The 19,275-nt window shown below is 37.8% G+C and overlaps 1 protein-coding gene across 2 annotated transcripts in view; it reads left to right on the forward strand.

Annotated features, from left to right (window-relative positions):
• LOC107083882 (metallophosphoesterase MPPED2) overlaps window positions 1-19,275 on the forward strand; it is a 74,107-nt gene that overhangs the window by 8,219 nt on the left and 46,613 nt on the right. For both annotated transcript variants that reach the window (XM_015373410.1, XM_015373411.1), the window contains exon 3: window positions 14,298-14,479. In XM_015373410.1, the coding sequence (XP_015228896.1) occupies window positions 14,298-14,479 (182 nt within the window). The remainder of the gene's footprint in view (window positions 1-14,297; window positions 14,480-19,275) is intronic.

Genomic DNA, 19,275 nt, shown 5'->3' on the forward strand with positions numbered 1-19,275 from the left:
ATCAGCATGTGTAGATATTGTGATATTTTAATGTATTAATATTTTTTCCCTCGTCTTTAGAAGTTTTTAAGTCTGTAAAAAAGAAGCTTTTGAGAAAGAAGAAGAAGTATTTTTTTTTTTTTTAGACTTCAGAAACTCAGACCTTGATCAAATATTGGGTTAAATATCGGTGGGGTGGCTGATGTCCGATATTCAGTTTTAAGGCCGATACAGGCCGATACCGATAGGGGGCCGATTATATCGTGCATCCCTAGTTATATCACATGAGAACAATTTTATTTATTTAAAGACAACAATGGAATATTTGGATCATATTACCCTGAACCTTTAAGTCTTATATTTTAATTCCCATTAACTCCTAATCTCTGCTGGATTTTATTTCCACTGTTAGTCAGAGCTGTTTAGTTTAAATGTTCTGCTGACTCCAAGATATGGAAGAGGTGTTTCGGCTTTAGAAAATCAAGGACTTGCAACACAACTATGATAGCTCTCTATCTGCATGTAGAAGCCAAAAGTCTACCTGTTAATGCTGGAAACACAACATTTGGCCTCGGTACTTCCAAGCTTTTTTTATCTAAATATCTCCACCAGCACCTCAAGCAACTAAACCAACTCCAGAATCAGTAGAAAAGAGTTCAGTCATCCCAATAGAGGGAAGGTTTAGTAAACACAGAAGAGTTGGTAGGACTGAAATTTAATGCTTAGAATATATGAACAATTAGATATGATTTCCATCTTATGTTAACAAAGATATACCCTTAAGATTCAGAGTGATGTGGAAGGTTACATCCTTACCCCTGCTTTTTTCTTCTGGTGAATTATCTTTGCCCTGCATCCTGAGAGGCATCCTGCTGTAGAAATATGTTTCTATGGTCTTCAGCTTCTGAGATGATCCTCAAAGGCAGGTTTCTAACTTACTAGTTGATATAAGACATTTAAACTGTAGAAAGGGTTTGGATTAGGACACCTGAGATACAAGCTGATATATCACAGCCATTTAATGTGACTGGCAGCTCTTTTTCACAAATCTCCACCCAGACGTTTCAGAGTAATCTGGGAAGTGCTTCATCTATACCAAGCCTTTCACAAGGACACACGTCTGCTCTTGGTGCCTCGTTTTTACCAGAGTACATTTGTAGAAGTGGTATTGTGAATTATGTCACCAGAAATCTCTACATGTTCTTATAAAATGATTCCTGCTGAGAATATTTAACCAATCCAATAACACCAGCATTTATTGCAATTACAGAAACTCTTACTCTGAATACTTAATTTTATACTTTTGGAAATTCAAATTAACAAACTGGAATCAGTTTCTTCTTTTAATGTTATTTTTCCTGCTCTTGGCTAAACTTTGTATACTAGTCTACATGTTTTTAAAGGCTTATCATATTTTTTGTTGTTTTGTCTTTTTATCTTTTTATCTACCAGTTAAATTCATATCAGCTAAGAAATCGGTTTAATAAATCTGATGTGTCTACATCTGGTAGTTAAAGTAATGCTTTCGGAGTCAGTCATGTTCTCTTATTCTGCAGTAGTTTGGGTTTTTGGTTGTTGTTTTTTCTTTCTGGGAGATAACAGGATTCGTATGGTAAAAACAAACAAATGGTTGAAGCGTTGACATTTAAACGGTGACTTTGAGTTTGCTTGTTTCTTGGCACTCTGTCCTTTGAACAGCGTTGGCCTAAACTGGTGCAGGTCCAATGCAGACAGATGGGGAGTATTTATTCTATTTATTATCTATAGAGACTGAATACCACAGCCCAAACACCACGTGCTTTTCCTTTTTCACTTACCCAAAAGCCCTGCCTGCTTAAAAAGAGGGACATGTGATTCCTAAAACAATTTAAATCCAAAGTTTTATCATTATTATCATCATAAAACAATTCACCAAATAAGCCAGAGTTTAAACATATAGTTTTGATATGCAGACCTGTGATATAGTTCTTCATCTCATGCTCTAAAAATGTCGAGACTCTTCCCCTTCACTTCCGATACCTTATTAATTATTTCTGCCCTCTGAATAGAAATGCGTAGCTCAAAATTATGCATCATTTGAAGAGGATGCTGCATGGCATTCATTCATTTTTAACCCTGAACTCTTTTAGTATATTTATGTCATCGTTCTTGTCATAATGGTAAAAGCTAAAGCTCTGTGCTTTAGGATGTTGAATAAGTCTTTTAAACGTTGTTGGTAACAGTAATTTTTTTTCTTTTATTGATTTATTTTTTGTAAAGGATTTTCCCTAAATGTGGGATCTTTACTCAGGTGGGACAGTTAATATTCAATCTTGCTAAGCTCAGAATGAATTCTAGGTAATTGCCTGACTCTTATGTCTCTCTGCTTAAAACAGCCAGGTGACATAAAGCCCATCATGGGACTCAGTTTTTATTAATCGTGTCATGTTTTCACCTCAGGAAAGCATCATTTTCTGTTAAAAGATGAAAATGCAAACAATTCATAATCTATTTTTTTAAGCCTTTCAAGCTCACATTAAATACCTTAAATTTCTTTCAGAGCTAGTTTGTCATAAAAGGCTTTATATTTAATATAATATGTTGAAATATTAGTTTAATACAAAAGTATTCAACTTTTATGTTATCGTTTACAATCTGAAAGGTCAAACATAAACAAGTCAATTTTATACAAAGATTTATTTAAGCCCAGCTCTGGACCTTTAGAAACTTTATTCTATAGACAATCATGAGCTATAGTTGCTGTCAGCACCCGATTAGATAAGACCATAACTAATTGTTGGCTGTTGTCTAAATATTCTGAAAAAAGTCCATTTGTAATACTGTTAAAATCTTGTAATGTTTTATGGTTGTGCATTGCTTTGTTTGGTGTGCAGAATATATGATCCCTTTCTAGTGGATCCATAGATTGGCTCAGTTCTTAAATTCAATTTAGGCCATAACTCTTGACGAATGGATGAAAGAGAAAGAAAAGGATATAAGCAAAATTGACTCTCTTAAAGTTCCTTATTAATACAGCTTTTTGGATGTTCTGACCCATAAATGTGACTAAAAATCTGAATTATTAGTCACATTTATGTGTGTTTTTTACAGCATACTTGGACTTTTCAAAACTGAGAATAAATGCGATTTAAAAGAAGTTTCCAAACAATTAAGTTTTTTGTTTTTCTATCGGTAACGCTCTGCCTTCCTTTAGCTATCTGCTCCCATTTTTTGCTTTTATTGTTTCCTTCAGCCTGCTGCTGCTTGTCGACTGAAGTGGAGAGGATTTAGTCACAGGAGACCCTCTGATTAAGTTCCCTCTCCACCCTCTGACCTGCTGCCGGCGTCTGGCAGCGCTGTGGTGATGGAGTCCATGGTGATGTTGTGGGTTAAATGATGCTAGACGGGACTGTTGTTTTTGGTGGAGATTAAGTCCTTTTGATGACTTTAAGATGTTGGCCCTCTGAGCCTCTTGAACTTGGCACGCCGTGGCGGGACACAAGTCTCTGATGTCACTTCCTCCTCAAACGCGTAATAGAAGCTGAGAGCTCTTTGTCTGCAATTTCTCAATAAGACAAGTCTTTATTTGTGCAACTTCAAGCATGTTTACTTTGTCCTGAATGATTGATTTTTCAAGACTCTTAAACACACGCTAAATGTTTCTTCTGTAGATGCTCGTTTTCTTTGAGATTTTCTGTGAAATAGTCTGCTGAATTTAATGCTCTTTTTCCAGTGTTTTATTGGTGCAGGAATTTTGATAGATATATTTAGCTGCATTCAATTTTTCTTTTCTAGATCATTATTTTTATAAGAAGTCTAAAAAAAAACACATGGCTATAACCTTGAGATTGTTCTTTTTTTGTGTTTGTCAAGATCGTGTTGTATCCTTCCACAAGCTCACACTAGTTTGGCTGAATGTTGAGTCCATTCCTCCTCATAGAACAAGATGTTGTCAATTCAAAAGAAATGTGTGCACTTCAGCTTCAGTATTTCATATAATAATGAAATAGATTTTGTAGTAATCAGTGGGTCTATAGATGCACTACAACATAAGTCACTATGTTCAAAGTGTTGGAAGAAAATGGTTTAGTTATTGATGGAGCACAGTAACACTTTCTCTAGGTTTAAAGCCCAGAATACATAGAATCCGATTTTACAACTGATCCATCAGAGAATCGTGTCACATGAGGTCATGTCGTTGAGCGCTCATTGAAACTAAATGGGGATGATCACACCTGACATGATTTTCTACAATGGGGCTTGCGTAGCTCTGACTGAGATAGACCCAGGTCTATTTATTCGGACTACGCAGCATTTCTGCTGCAATTTAATGGGTCTGACGGGAAGAGATACGCATTATACATTAAAACACATCCCCTTTGGTGGGAAATATAAAGAAAAATCTATCAATTGCACAGAAAACAGTCAGGTTTGGAGACGCACAGCCCATACATAGCAGGTGGGACAGACTCGCACGTAAAAAACCAATTAAATTTTATAAAAACAATATACTTTACCATGATGGGAAAACTGACATAGTAAAATAGTGATCCTCTTTGAGACTCACAAAAACAAAACGAGGGCAGACAGTGCAGGTCCCCTTGTTATGAAAAAAAGGAAAACAAAAACTTTGACAAACTTCCCAGATCTCTCTGAGAATCACCTCTCACTTCCTCAGTCTGCATATAAACCATCCCACAGCATGTATTGCTGTGTTTTTATTAATACAGGCCTATTAAAAAAAAGTGCTTTGCAGCTGAGGCAGTTTGTTTGTTTTTTACTTTAAGTTATTTATTTTTAATAACTTTTAATTTTCTGTCCAAGTCAAATGTAGGAAATATTTTAAATTTGTAGACTATAGCAGGAGGGGAAAAAGAAATCTGCACAGATCTGCTCACCCTGTCTAGTCTGAGCCTCTCTATACGCAGTCAGTGTAACAGGGGGAAAAAATCGGTTCGGAGAATAAAAAGTGGTAAACAACCACTGCGTTCAGGTCTTTATCCACACATGTTCAACTGAAACTAGGCGTTTTCTCAGATGAGTTATCAACAAGGCAGAGATTAACAAGCTAGAGGTGGCTGAGCAATCCAGGTAATTTCTTCCTACACAAAGATCCTCATCAGCAATGAGACACACAGTTATTGAAGACCTTGTAGCTGTATGCGCAGAGTCAGTTATCTCTTGATAAATTAAACACGAGGACATGTTTCAGGACATTTGAAATTTTTTATTTTAGAATGAAATGAAGTTGTGTATGAAGTGTCGCTGGTTTTACCGCAGTAGGAATCCATCGATCCACATGACTTCACTTTGATTACGACACTTGGATCTGGAAATTTGTAGATTCTGATTATTTTTGGAGACCAAAACTCTGCTTGTTTTAATGTTAGCATCGTTATTGTACATTATTCTCTACAGCCGTCATAAACTCCTCCCTACATACAAGTATGATATGCACCAGTTGGTGGACCAATGCTCACAATGGGCCTTTTTTCTCATGACTATCAGATCTTCAAACCAAATATGGTTTCAATATCCTTTAAATGCATCAAAACAAAACCTTCCCACCATTTCCACTTCAAGTACATTGATCAGCTTTGTGTGACCTGAGGCACTGTATAGAAATCCAATTAAGGTGAGGTAAATATGCTTTGATGAAGAACCGGGATGAGCCTTTAATTCCTCCTTCTTTTTTGAGTCTTTTCAGTCAAAACTGTGACCTCCATCAAAGAACTTTGTTTTTTTCATCCTTGTTTTTTATTGAACCTGAAAGAAAACGATCATGTTTCTAAAGCTGCATAGGAAACTCTTTAGAAATGACCATGGTGCTGTTATGGGGCGTGTGCTGACTGCACTGTGAGCTGTGGGGTCCATCCAGGTGAATCCCGCTGCACGGGTTAATTTTTGTTCAGCTGCTCTGTTCTTGGGCTCATCCTTCCTCCCATCAGCCCTGCAGCCAGGCAGACTGTCAGCAGCACAATTAAGGGCTGTGCCATAATGAAAGGGGCATTAACAGAAGCAATTTATTTGCTAGTGCAGCGCCGGAAGGTTGTTTCAGTGCTGATATTCCGACTGAGCCTTTGTGTGTGCTGCACTGTATTATGGGAGAGGATGAGGAGGACATGTAGGAACTGAATGGTGTGAGGGGGGGTGTCGCAGCACAAGGCCATCTATTCCCACCCCTAAAAAAAATAAAAAATGTGTTACACTGATTTAAAAACAAACTATTTTTCTGTCTTTATTATCCTACATCACTGTTTGCCCCAGATTTTCCTGCTTGCCTGTTCTTGTCTCCCACCTTTGACTCTCTCGCCGCTTTGTTGTTCGCCTCCCACCCCACCAGCAGCCCTCTCTCTGTTATTTCTGTGTTCATTTTGTTCCTCTGAAGTTTATTGAATTAGCGCAGACAGCTGAAACGCAGAAGATAAGAGAGGCGCTCCGTGTGCTCCTCTCGGAGAAATGGTATTGCACTTTGGAAGAGTGAGCCGTGTGTGAGATTCAGTGAAAAGGAGGGGGCAGGGCGCACTGATGCTGAGGATATACAGAGGCACCGGAGAATGTGGTGTTCTGATGTTCCTTCTGGGAACAAAAACGAAAAAGCCTTGTGAAAATGATTGAATAGTTTGACTCCAGTTCATTTGTGATTTACATTTTCCTTCCTTTTAGCAAACTGGCCACGTAAATGTCTGACTGTTAAGTTGTCACAGAGATGAAGTACAGATCTGCTCCTGCTCTGTTTTGTCAAATGATTTTGGTTCTGATCAGGACTCATTTGTCTACCATTGGACTACTCTTCTCTATAAAACTATTTGTTTTTTGTTAAGATATTTGTCATCCGGTGAAATATACTCTATATTGTTTTACTTTTACCACAATTGAGCAAGATTGTTTCCCTAAGGAGTATTAGTGACATCAAAAGTCTTGATTCAGTTGTCAGAAACGATTAATTCAGACTAAAGCGTTACAAAAACAGTGTTACATTTATCCTTACAAATTATTAAACTGAGAATTGAAAAGCATTCCATAATCTTAGATTCAACTCACTGTTTTGTGGAAATCACTGTTGAACTGAATGTGACCTGAATACACTCTTCCCTTTACTTCATCGCCAAAGCAAGAAAATGTTCTCCCCAATAAATAATCTCATATGATCCCTTTCTGTAAGTTAGAAGCTGCAAACTAACAGATTCATGTCACAATTGCACAAACTTCTGTTTTTGTGTTGAGATGAAATTAAAACACAGAATGAGTAGATTTGATATCCATATTTAGTGAGTCTGGAGTTTAAAGTAATCCAGCTTTAGGGTTCTTATCATAGTCAGCATGAGTCGTTCTGCTCATTATATCGTATGTAGACCATAATTCTAAGCAGGTCTTGATGTCCTGCAGGACAATTGAGCATAAGTACTGGTTTAAGATTTGTTTATTGTTTATATGTCTTCTCTCAGGTGATATAAGCATGGTCTATTTAGAGGAAGTGGAAACAGAAAGAGGTTACACAATTATTAAACAATAGACCAGGACTTTAGTCTTCTACTCCTTTGACAAAAGGGAGAAAGTCTGATAGAACAGGTAATTAATAATTAGGAAAGCTGATCAGGACAGGAAAGATATTTATTTTGCCTCTTAAACTGACTGGAATAATAATGCCGTCTAATGGTTGTATTAAGCTAGAGCTTAGACTTGGACCCTTGTCTAGATGCTTGGATCTAGAGTTTTTGTGTAGATGCATTTAAGAGAGTGACTTTGCTTTATTTGCTGATTAGCAAGACAACATTGTTGTTGGGCACTTCTGCACTGTGTGCGGATTCACAAAATTAATTTTGCCCTCAAGAGAAAAAAGAGGCACATTATGCTGTAGAATAAAGGCAAGTCTTCTTAATGAAGTCTGCAAAGTGGCTTAAAAATCTAGATAAATGAGAGTAAAGACCTTTTGATGTCCTGAGATGTGCTTCCACTATAGACTTTGCCCCCTGACCATTAGACTGTTGGCAATAATGATACTTTGTACGCTGGTTCAGGCAAGTACAGCCTTTTCCTGACTTGGCAACCAGTTGGATGCAAAATCCTGTCCTATTTTCCATTTTGGCGGTTATTCCAAGAAACGTGATGTCTTCTTATGATACTTGCTCCCCAAAAACCTTTTAGAGGTGATAGCTATAAGTGTAACTCCCTCCCAGACAGTAAATGTTGCACTCACACTCTTGCTTTGTACTGTTTGCCACCCTGTTGCAACGTCCGCTAATGCGAACCTTACAAAACATTTAACTTGCATATTCAGAGAAAAAGCGGCAACCTCAACGTGGGTTCTGAGCCCCTTTACTTACTTAGACGCCCAAAAGATAGACCAATGGTCATCCGGATTTTGCTTCTTTCTGTTTTATCTTCTTTTTGTTTTTGGCTTAAATCTGGGAAAGCAGAGAAGTAATTTCCCAGAGCTACTAGGAACAACTTCAGCCTATTATTCACCTTTGTTTATAAAGGTTGGAGGTCGCCCTGTTTTTCAGTGTAGTCCCGTTTCTCTGACTGTGGCTTACTGGATGTGCTCTCTTCATCCTCTGAGATGGAGATGGCTCGGAGCTCGTCTACCTGGCTGCGTTTTTCCTGGACGGGGCCGCCTTTTACAGTTGCCTTTTCTATGTCTGCTTCTGTCTCCTTGAACCCCTGTCGGCCTCAGCAGATGGCCGCTCACACTGAGCCTGTTTCTGTTGGAGGTTTCTTCCTGTTAAAAGGGAGTTTTTTACTCTCCACTGTCGCTACAAGCATGCTTGGTGAATCCTTTCCTGTCAGGTTTGGCTTTGTAAAAAGAGGTAAATATTTATATATTTTGAACCTGTCAAAAATTCTAAAACAATTATTTAAAAACATTATCTTTCAGTAAATGTAGGCTTTTGTTCTGAATCGCTCCAGATTTTCTGTGTATTTTTTACTTTTGAAAAGTTAATAGTTTTTCTGAGACGTTTTAGCTATGATCTTTAAGTCCTAGAAGCTTTACCAGAATAAAGATGCTGTTTTAATCCGTGCACCCATCCATTGTCTCAACCTACTGGTCTGTGAAGGATTGCAGTAGAGCTGGTGCCTGTCTCTAGCAGTCGTTGGGCAGGTTGCACCCTGAACAGGTCACCACACACTCATACCTGGAGATCAGTTAACCTCTCTATCATGTTCTTGCATGCAGAGAACACATGGAGACCAAACACATAGACGTCATAGACATAGAAGTCGAGATCATACAAACTCAACTCAGTTTGTGATTTGATCCAAAGGCAGGCTTACTGCAACATTCCAGGGTGACAGATTGTGCCTGATTGCACGGTCGAGTTCTGCAGAATCATGTAAATAATCCATTTATTTTAGTCAGGTTTTTGGAAGCAGAAAAATACCTAAAGCAGCAGGAACTAGTAAAGACAAACCACAGAAATGATGGAGGTGAAAGTTCGGATCAAGCTAAAATACATAAACTTTAGTTTTGCTTGCACAGTAAATGGGAATTTAGTGGAGTTGAATGAAAATGTGTCAAATTTCTGCTGAGGTGTTGCAGCTGAAGGTTAGCAAAAGTTTAAGCCCCCATGTTCCTCTGCTAAAGCATGGAAAAGCAGAACTTAAACAGATACTTCTGCAAGGAAAGCCCTCTGTTGTGTGTGTGCTCTGGTGTCATGGTGGATTGGAGAGTTTCAGAGTGTACCCCTGCCCTCGCTCAGACGAATTAGCATCCCTCCCCCTCCATCTCTCCCCTCTGCAGTCTTTCCTGCCCGTGTCACAGCAAAGCTCGGCATTCTAACGCGAACCGTCATGCTAACACAGTTCTGTCTGTCAAGGGGGGATATTCATTTACCTGCTGCTGGAGCCCAGGAGGACTTTTTCATTTTCACTGTCTCCGTTTACAAAAGATCACAGGCCTCTGCTGCACCACTGAACTTCTGAACTCCTGTATACATTTCCAATCAAGTTGTTACAGTCGTATGTTAACAGGAAAGGCTTGAGCTCTCTGTGTTTTAGCGTTGCGTGTGAGAGAGACTAATGCATTACCATCATGAAGGCTTCTTGGCCTGAACTTGCTCTAATTGATAGGGGTTGCTGGTATTTACTTACATTCTCTGGGTGGATTAAATCTCAAAGGAGAGTGCAGGAGAAGAAGCTAGTCTTTTTCCTGCCTCTGTTTTAATATGCATGTCTGTGTGGATATAAGTTATGACTATATACATGAGCATGTTTGTGCCTGTTTTTTTCATCCCTTGAGGTCCGGCATTCAAGCCTCCTCCTTGAAGAGAACTGTGGAGTCCTTTAGAACTGCTCTGCATCCAGGCACCACAGAGCACCAGATCTAATCAGCAGCTTCGCTCCAATGTATGTGCCAGTCTGCCTGGGTTGGAGTAATGTGAGCGTGCACGTTTATGCCCGTACGAGCACAGAGCCCAGTTTGTTGCAGACTGTCGGTTGTAAATATCATTATCTCCTCTGCTAGTTCTCCATTTTCCTGATTTCCTAATATGCCATGCATGCCTGCTCCGTACCAGTGTGCAAGAACAAAGCAAAGCTGTTTCTTAGTAGTGTAAAACACAAACACTTCATGTGAATACAGATGGTGGACTGTGTGCAGCTGCAAAGGAGAAAATGCAAGAGGCATACAGGCTTTATTGAACAAGGATTACAAATATTACATATTTAATGGGTGATGCATTGATAAAAAAAAGACCAAAAAGTGCATTTTAGGTTTTTCGGTTGATAGACATTTAACACCAAAACAACATGGTCAAGACGCGCTATGATGCCACAAATGGCACATCCAGCAGTGGGGGGAAAAGGATTGCAAGCAAACGGCACAGCCAGCATGCAGAAAGGTTGTGTAGCGCATTAATTACAGGACTGAAGCAGGAGAGCACAGGTTGGAGAGCAGAGTTTATCAGGGTTGAGCGAGTGGCAGACAGGTTTTGAGGGGGTACGACAAAAGTGAGTTTAAACGCTGCACCCTGGTCTCACTGCGGACAGTGGCATAAAATGCAGTAGAAATCTAAACGTCCCCATTCTGAATATGAAAAGAATGCAACACGAAAAAGGAAAATGAGAGTGAACATGCCGAGTCACTTTGAAAACGCAAGATAGTTTCCTAATGATTCTGCTATGATAAAAGGTTTTACATAAACAGGTCTGTGATAAATAAATATTTGGATACTTTTGTTATTGAATTTACTGAAAATTACAGTTATATACAACTTTTTCATTTCAGATACGATACCAATATTGACTCGAAACAATATTAGCATGAATCATACTCGTTCTATCACATATTTATTACAGTGGAATGTTAGGAAAGACTTGATTGAGTAATATTACTAAAACAGGGAAAAACAAGTCAGCAGTAAAATATCAGAGTTTTTATATGCCAGCCAATAAAATCCGATATTAGTTAGTAATATTGGACCGATATCCGATATTAATATCGGATCTGGACATCCCTAATGTAAACTTTGCTTTCCAGTTTTCATTTAGACAAATTAATCTTCCAGCCACCAGATTATTAGTTTGAAGTCAGTTCATTGACAAAAGGTGAACAATCGGTAAGGAAGCACTTTCTTCCATAATAACTAAAAAATATGATATGAAAATTAACAATTATTTGTTGCAATTATTCATCCTCTTCCCAACACACAGGACAAAACTTTTAAAAATCCAGGAGGTTTATGCACAGTTCTACAGGTTTGGAAAAGTATCAACATGGTTTTGTTTTGCTGGTTTATAAAAGTAAAAGTAAGTTTTTAAAAGTAAGAAAAGTTAAATCAGGTGCAGAAAATGTTTGATTTCACAGACAGTATTACTTATTCTATTTTCTTTAAGAAAAACGTTAAACTTCTAAATATTCTTATAGTCTTTTCTTTAAATAGTGTATTTCATCTCATGACTGTAACATTTTACCCTCATTATTCAGTTTTTTTTGGTTGGTTTTTTAAGGAGGAACTTACAGATACTTGTACATTGGATAATTAAAGAAGAATTATTTCCCAGCTTTTTTTCCTTTATTCCAACTTCCCATTATTTTATATTGAACCTGTGTTCTTCATTTTGAGAGGGTGCAAATGCCAATCCAAGCAGTAAAACATAGATTTTATCTGTGAGTTAAATATGTTTATAAATGCTGTTCACAAACTTTGCTTTGAAGAATCGGTTCCGATTTGAGAGTTGGAAACGTCACACATTCACGGTTTCAACAGATCTAGATTCATTTGGGATGTTTAATAAAGCTGTGAAAAGGCCTTTTACTAAAATCTGTTATCAAGTTCAAAAGTCGGCATCTTATGTCATGATCATGCAGAAAATTAACCCTTCCCACTGTTGGACAGTTGTTGAATCTGCAGGAGTCTCCATGTCATTGTTTAAAATGTTTATGCAGAGCTTTCTCTGTTTGGAAGTTGTTTTGTCTTCCTCAGTAAAAACATTGGCTCTGAGAAACACAAACTAACTTGAACACTATTATCTTTCTTGTTCAGTCTCCACACTTATTACTGTTGTATTGCACTTTATTGAACTGTTTTTATACAAGTAATTTTTTTTATTATTAGTATTTCATTAATTTTACACTAATCAACATACCTTTTCCTCTAATTTGCCCAGTTATTGTTGATTTTTCTTTCATTATTGACATTACAAAAATAACCCCCAAGTCTCAATTCTGCTTCATTCTCATTCGGTTTCTTGTAAAACTAACATTTTACCTTTGATATTTTATCTTTTAGACACATATTGGATTTCTAAATATTATGTCCTCATTTGTTGCAAACATTTTAGGGAAATTACTGGACTCTCTTGTAGCTCAAAGAAACTATTGACTTTTAACTTGTACAATTCTGGGCTTCCCACAAATGAAGGACTCCACATGCTGGATGAACATCATAGCTGTTTTTTGCAGACTTGAATCAGTTTTCCATCAGTTACTGCAATCTTTAAACATGGCACGTTCACCATTTTGTAAGAATCTGCTTCCTGTTAGTTTTTCAAGTATACTAGGCTTCAGAATATACTATAGAAATGTGAAAATTGGATCCAGAATTAAGTTTCTGCTGCAATCTTTGGATGTAAGATGTGTTCCTCTGCAGAAAAGTGTCTTATTTTGTGTCTTTTAATGGCCTTCCTCAGTCTGAACTCTTTGGATCTCATCCGCTTGTTTCTCTGCCATCTTTGGGTGCATATTAGAGTTAACTCGGTGTGTGTTTGTGTGAGCTCGTCACGGCAGAGATTGCAGGGTTGATTATATGTCTGATTTTTGTCAGCAGAGTGACATCCCTTCTAATGAAATAATGGCGTAGAGGCAGAGTGTTGGAGGAATTGCACGTTGTAGACTTCAATTACAGTCGAGATGCTTTTTTTTTTTTCTCTCTGCTTTCAGCCTGAAACGGCGTAAGGTTGCCATTGCCTTTTTTCCCCCCTGCAAACAAAAAAAGCCTCCATTAAAAAGCTTTTTTTTTTTTTTTACACTGGCTTGAGTTTTTCTTTTTTCTTCAGATAATGGATTGAAAGTACACGCCATGTTTTGATTCACTGTCTGTTTTGCCAATTTTATGCCAGGAAAAAATTAAAAGCCTTGCCCTTCCTGTGAGCACTAATCAGCCAGATTAGTGGTTGAAATGTCTATTATTTTTCCTGAGATGGATTTTGGTCGCTGAGATGCATTTTACTCTTGAATGTTAGATTTATTTTTACACAACAAAGTGTCCTGTTTTTCTGCATCATGCTGTTTAACTTCACATGTCTTTCCTAATTGTAATTGCGGCCAAGACCGTCATTGTTGGGGGAAAAAAATGAGGATGTGAAATGAGGGCAGAAATGGCAGAAAAATAAGCAGCCACAGCGAACATACTTTCAATAATTTGATAATTTAACATTATACGTAAAAAAAAAAGAAAAGTTTTCTTAATAGTTGAAGTAATTTTTATTTTTTCTATCCTTGAATTTGTCAAATGTCCAGCCTCGATTTATGAACTAATAGAGCAAAGCCTGTAGATCTGAATTTAATAAATGTAGAAAGTCTAGAATCTGATCAGCGAATTGTTCATAGCTGGATAACTACAGAGGAAACTTTAAATTTTTTTTCATTGATCCATCCATCCTTTGATGCATTTATTCATCGATCTGTCCAGAGGTGCCAGTTTATCAGTTTGTGTGTACATCCGTCTGCCAGCCTGTCCATCGGTCCATCCCTCTTCCTGCCCTTCAGTCTCCTTGTTAATATGTATTTTGACTTCCTTAAGAATTCTGTAAATATTTAGAAAGATGAATCTAATTTGGAAACTAAGCCCCACTCTCCTGTGTCCTTTCTCAACACTCTTCTCCTCTGTCCTCTCTAGGGTAGACCCAATTCCTTATGACACTCCCAAGCCGGCGGGACACACCAGGTTTGTGTGCGTTTCAGACACACACTCGCGTACAGATGGCATCCAGATGCCCTACGGCGACGTGCTGCTCCACATGGGTGACTTCACAGAGCTCGGCCTACCGTCTGAGGTCAAGAAGTTCAACGACTGGCTAGGTAAGAAAGCGAGTAACAAACAAACACACTCCTACCTGCAAGTTAAAACGCACACATACCACACACACCCTCAAACACACACATTTTATTGGGCATTGTCTGTATTGAGCAGAAGGAAGAGCCACAGGAATAAGACGCATTGTGAGTCTTACTGGTTGCCAGACCACACAAGAACTCCTTTCCCTGTTGACCCAGACAGCTGGTCTGCTAAAGTGTCCAGTTTAACCCTGCTGACCTTACACCCAGCTTCAGTTAACCTTTGACCCCTCCCTCTGGCCCCGTGCTGTGGGTGGGAGCTGGGTGGGGTATTTTATCTCTTTGTGTCTCCTGAACTGTGGCAAAGAAACAATCCTATAATAAAAATGATAAATAAACACATAGATTCTCACTAATATACTCTGGGATTTAAAAAAAGGATTTCTTATGCTTTTAATTTCTGTTATATTTATTTTGCATATGATTACACATATTTTATATCACACAATTATACCCCGTTTACACCTAAAAGGCATTTTAATTGACATAATAAGGGAAAATAGCAAACTAAACCAAGTTTAACTATTGTGAAATGAACTTGTGATTGACCCCATAAGTGGTTCATTTTCATTAGTTTCACTCAGGCTAATAAAACTCAGAATAAAAAACTATTTTCAGGGTTTTGTTTTTTTTCACCTGTTGTAGCCTTACAGTCTGTACTGTAAATATATGGTAAGCATTTAAACTTTAACACAAACTTACACCCCAGACTCTGACTTTTATTAACCAGGAAATTAAAGTCAGGAAAAAAAAAAAAATTTGAACCTTTGAGCCTTTAGTGTATAATAATCACACAGAGGAACAGAGCAATAATAGCTGATGATGATTCAAAGAAGCAGCCGCTTTCCACATATAATTCTTCACCTGAACCTTTAGATTTATTGCTTTGATTTTCTTAAAAACATTTTATTTTGGACTAAGGATATTTAATACCAAGAGCATTTAAATCTGGTTAATGCCAGGGCTTGCTCATAATGCAGTTTGGGTGCTGCAACAAACCCGAATAATTAAAAACTGCGTGTTAGCTCAAATCGGTGCAGTGCTGTTGTGATTATCGAGACCGTCCGGTGATTGTGTTAGGAGGTTTGGCCAGACGCTGCAGTATTCCCCACATCAAACTCCTGAATTGACAAACCAAACAGGTAAACTTGGTTTATAAAAGTCTGAATTTCAGAGTAAAATCCACCTGGACTAAATTGATGAGGGAAAACAAAAAGGCAAACAGAAAGACAAGGAAATGAAGAGGCTTTTGGAGAATGAAAAGGATATTTATGTCCACAGATTAAGGCTTTTGCCATGAAACTCCCAGAAAATGCATTGACCTACGTAAAGTTCTACTTTCTCGAACGTCGTTCCTGCAGTCGGAGTCGCAAGAGAGCCAGGCTTCACTGCTTTCAGTGGGAGTGCCTGCACAGCAGCAGCAGCAGAGTATTCGGTCTGAGACTGGCGTAAAGGGACTCTGCTTTAAAACGGATACAGCATGTATCAAAGAGTTGCACCCTTTTGATTTTTAGGGTCGCTGTGAATGTTTTCCTGAATCAAGAAAAAAAAAACACTTCAGAGGGTTCTCTGTTGCTAATTCCCAGCAGTCTCAGTGGTAAAACTGACCCAGTTTCATCCCAAAAATGAAAAAGATCAAATCTTCTTCACACCAGGCCTGCAGTATAATCCAGTCTAAATGTTTACTTTTATCTTTGATCCAACCTCAAGTAACAATGCTGAGAAAACATATCTTGCCCCTTCAGATAGTTCAATTATACAACCAGGTAAAGGTTAACTTAGAACATTTTTGAATAAAAAACAAGACAAGTTATTTTTCCTCTTGTTAATGTATGAAAATTGAGAACCATTTCCAGTAAATGTGGTTAATTGTTTGGTTTAATTTTATTGGCAACTCCCAGTATTTTTTACAGCCAAACCTGCAAAACCAAGAAATTATTTACATAGAACCTTCTGATGACATGAAGAAGGCTTAAACCGCTTGGAAATAAAAAAAAATAAAATAAAAACAAAAAAAAAACAATCATCTATGAGTCTGTTTAGTGTTTGAAAATAATTCCTCGTTCTTTTGGACTCCCCATAATCAGAATCGCTATCCACAAATGGAGAAAACGGGACATGGAGGGGAACTCTCCCATAAGAGCCATTTACCCAAAAACCACCCTAAGGGTGGATCAATGACTAATCTGGGAGGAAACTAAAAGACCCAGAACTCGTTTAAAGTGCTGCTCCCCTGACCTCTACCAGTTAAGGTCACAGTTCATGATTTAACTAAAGGCACCCAAAGAGCACAGTGGAGGCAGTGTAATGGTTTGGACCTGCTCTTCTGCTTAATAACCTGGACAGTGTGCCAAAATTGATGGCCGAGGATTTCAGAACATCGGCGTCTGACCTTGAGTTATGGAGCAGAACAACGTTCAAAAACAAGCCAAAAAAAAATGACATCTGTGTGACAGAAAAGGATAAAATAAATGAACAAAAACAAATGATACAAAATGCAGTAAAGGTTTTGGAGTGACCTTAAGTATAAACTTAAGTCTGATTAAATGCATCATGCCATGACATTTTTAAATACTCTTACATAACTAACATCTCAGACAGAAAAGAGTCTGCAGCTCATACAGGATTTTATAAATGACCCTTTTTTCCTTTGTTCCTCATTTCATCTGCTGAATGAATACAGAAAACTTTATGGACAATAGAGGAAGACGTTCAGCACTTTAGCTGAAGTTTCCAGCTATTCAGATCTTTAAAATGTGTTCACACATAATTTGTGACCGAACAACACATTTGAAACGCACATTACTGCTGGTTTTTGTTGCCAACTCAAAGCACATCACTGAAATATTAAGATCGAATGAAAAGCAAACTCTGGACTGTCGTGTTTTTTTAGTTTCTAGCCTAATTTAGCTGAATACAATTATGGATTTTGACCCTTTGTATCAATATTTGCTTTAGATGCATTTGAGCCCATCTATGCTTTCCGACTAAACACAATGCAGTAAAAATATGATGTACAGTACTTTTAATAAATATTTCTAACCCTCACAGCCATTGGAGTATAGATGTTTTGCCACACAGGCCAAAAAGGGTCAAGCTAAGAGTCCATGTAGAATAAAAAATACTTGATTTATTCTATAATTAAAAAGTACAACAAAACATAGTAATAACATGTGGAAAAAGTTCCAGGAATAGGAATTCCTCTTGAGTTAACCAGATCCCATGCATTTTCTGCAGACAAAAGGAAACACCACTAAAAGTCCTGAAACTAAAAAGGCTCAACCTGCAATATTTCCTGTCAGACATCAAGCTTTTCTGAACGGTTTGTTTCTCCCTCAGTGTCTCAAAAACTCCAGAGGAGACAAACAGTTTGTCTGTAAGATTGACTCCCTTTGGCCTCTTGGAGGAGATCATTGGAGATCGATAAAGAGGAGTAAGCTTCCCGTGACCTGGCTTATCTGATGATAACAGCTCTGCCTCTGATCCCTTTTAGAGTCCAACAGAGCTCTTTCACTCATCTCTCATTTTGTGTGTTAAAAGAAGTAGCCATTATTAGAGCCCACCAAGTTAGCCTTTTTCTACTAGTTTTAAACACATTTATAACTTCAGATGTGATTATTATTCTCCAATAGTTAAATCAGCCTTTAGTTTGTAATAAGTTTGGTTTTATTTAACAAGTTATGACTTTTCTAAGTCTTATAACGTAGGTAGAAAATTACCTCTAGGTACACACTTAAGTGTTTGACGTCTTAATGTATTTTTTTTTTCTTTCCCTCTGTTTTTTGATCTAAATATAAAATCCTTATTTGATTTGTTTTTGTCACATTTCCTCCAGGATTGATTGGAATATGTGTGAGGAGAGAGGACAGATTAATTTTCTTAGATTGTCACCTCTTTAACGCGCGTGATTTCATGTAGAATATGTGGATCTTTTTTAGCGGCCTGTAGAGTATTTTTAGTTGTGCGCCGACGGTAAAACTTTCTAATTGACGCAGTGTTTTAGCGTCTGTCTACTTGTTCTTGAGTTGTGGTTAAACACTTCTCAAGTTCATGTTCTGCAGATCTTTTCCTCTCTATTTTGTCCTGTGTGAGAGAAAGTTGCAGCTGGATCACTCTATCAAACCTCTGAGACTTTTCACTGGTGATAAGGATCCGTGGAAAGGCCCTGTGGAGTAATGGAGATGGTGGTGGCAGAGAAAATGAGGCAGTTCTGGCTGATGTGTGTGAAAATGGAAGCATGATTCAGTTAGTGTGTTGGGGGACTGCTTTTTCATTTAACGTTATACTGCAATTTATGATCCTCAGATGCAACAAGAACTAATTTAGAGGAGCAGAAATGAAACCTGTAGACCAGAGAGCCGTTATTCTTTCATTTCCAACATTTCGCTCTCAAGTTGGATATGGTGGATCTCATATTTATTGACCCTGTGTGTTTTTATGTGGAACCTGTTTTATATTTCCTCAGTTTCTATTAGTTTTTGTTCAATTTGGCCACCTGGAGAATAAAGCAGCAGACTCTCATCACTTTTTGTTCTTGTGTCATTGTAAATCAAAATGGATTTTGCTCAACATATAGGTCTTATTGGACTCTTTATTGAGCATTTTATTCAATTTTCCCTTTTGCCTTGCATCATAACCCGCAGTTATTACTGACCAAAGCAATATAGAGCGAAGGGGCTGACCGAAAAAATAAAGCAAAGGGTATCATCCTGTCATCCAAACTTCATAATCTGGGTGGATTTTAATAGAAAATGATCATG

Source organism: Cyprinodon variegatus, unplaced genomic scaffold (assembly GCF_000732505.1).
Source record: "Cyprinodon variegatus isolate N-32 unplaced genomic scaffold, C_variegatus-1.0 Scaffold86, whole genome shotgun sequence".
Classification (NCBI taxonomy): Eukaryota; Metazoa; Chordata; class Actinopteri; order Cyprinodontiformes; family Cyprinodontidae; genus Cyprinodon; species Cyprinodon variegatus.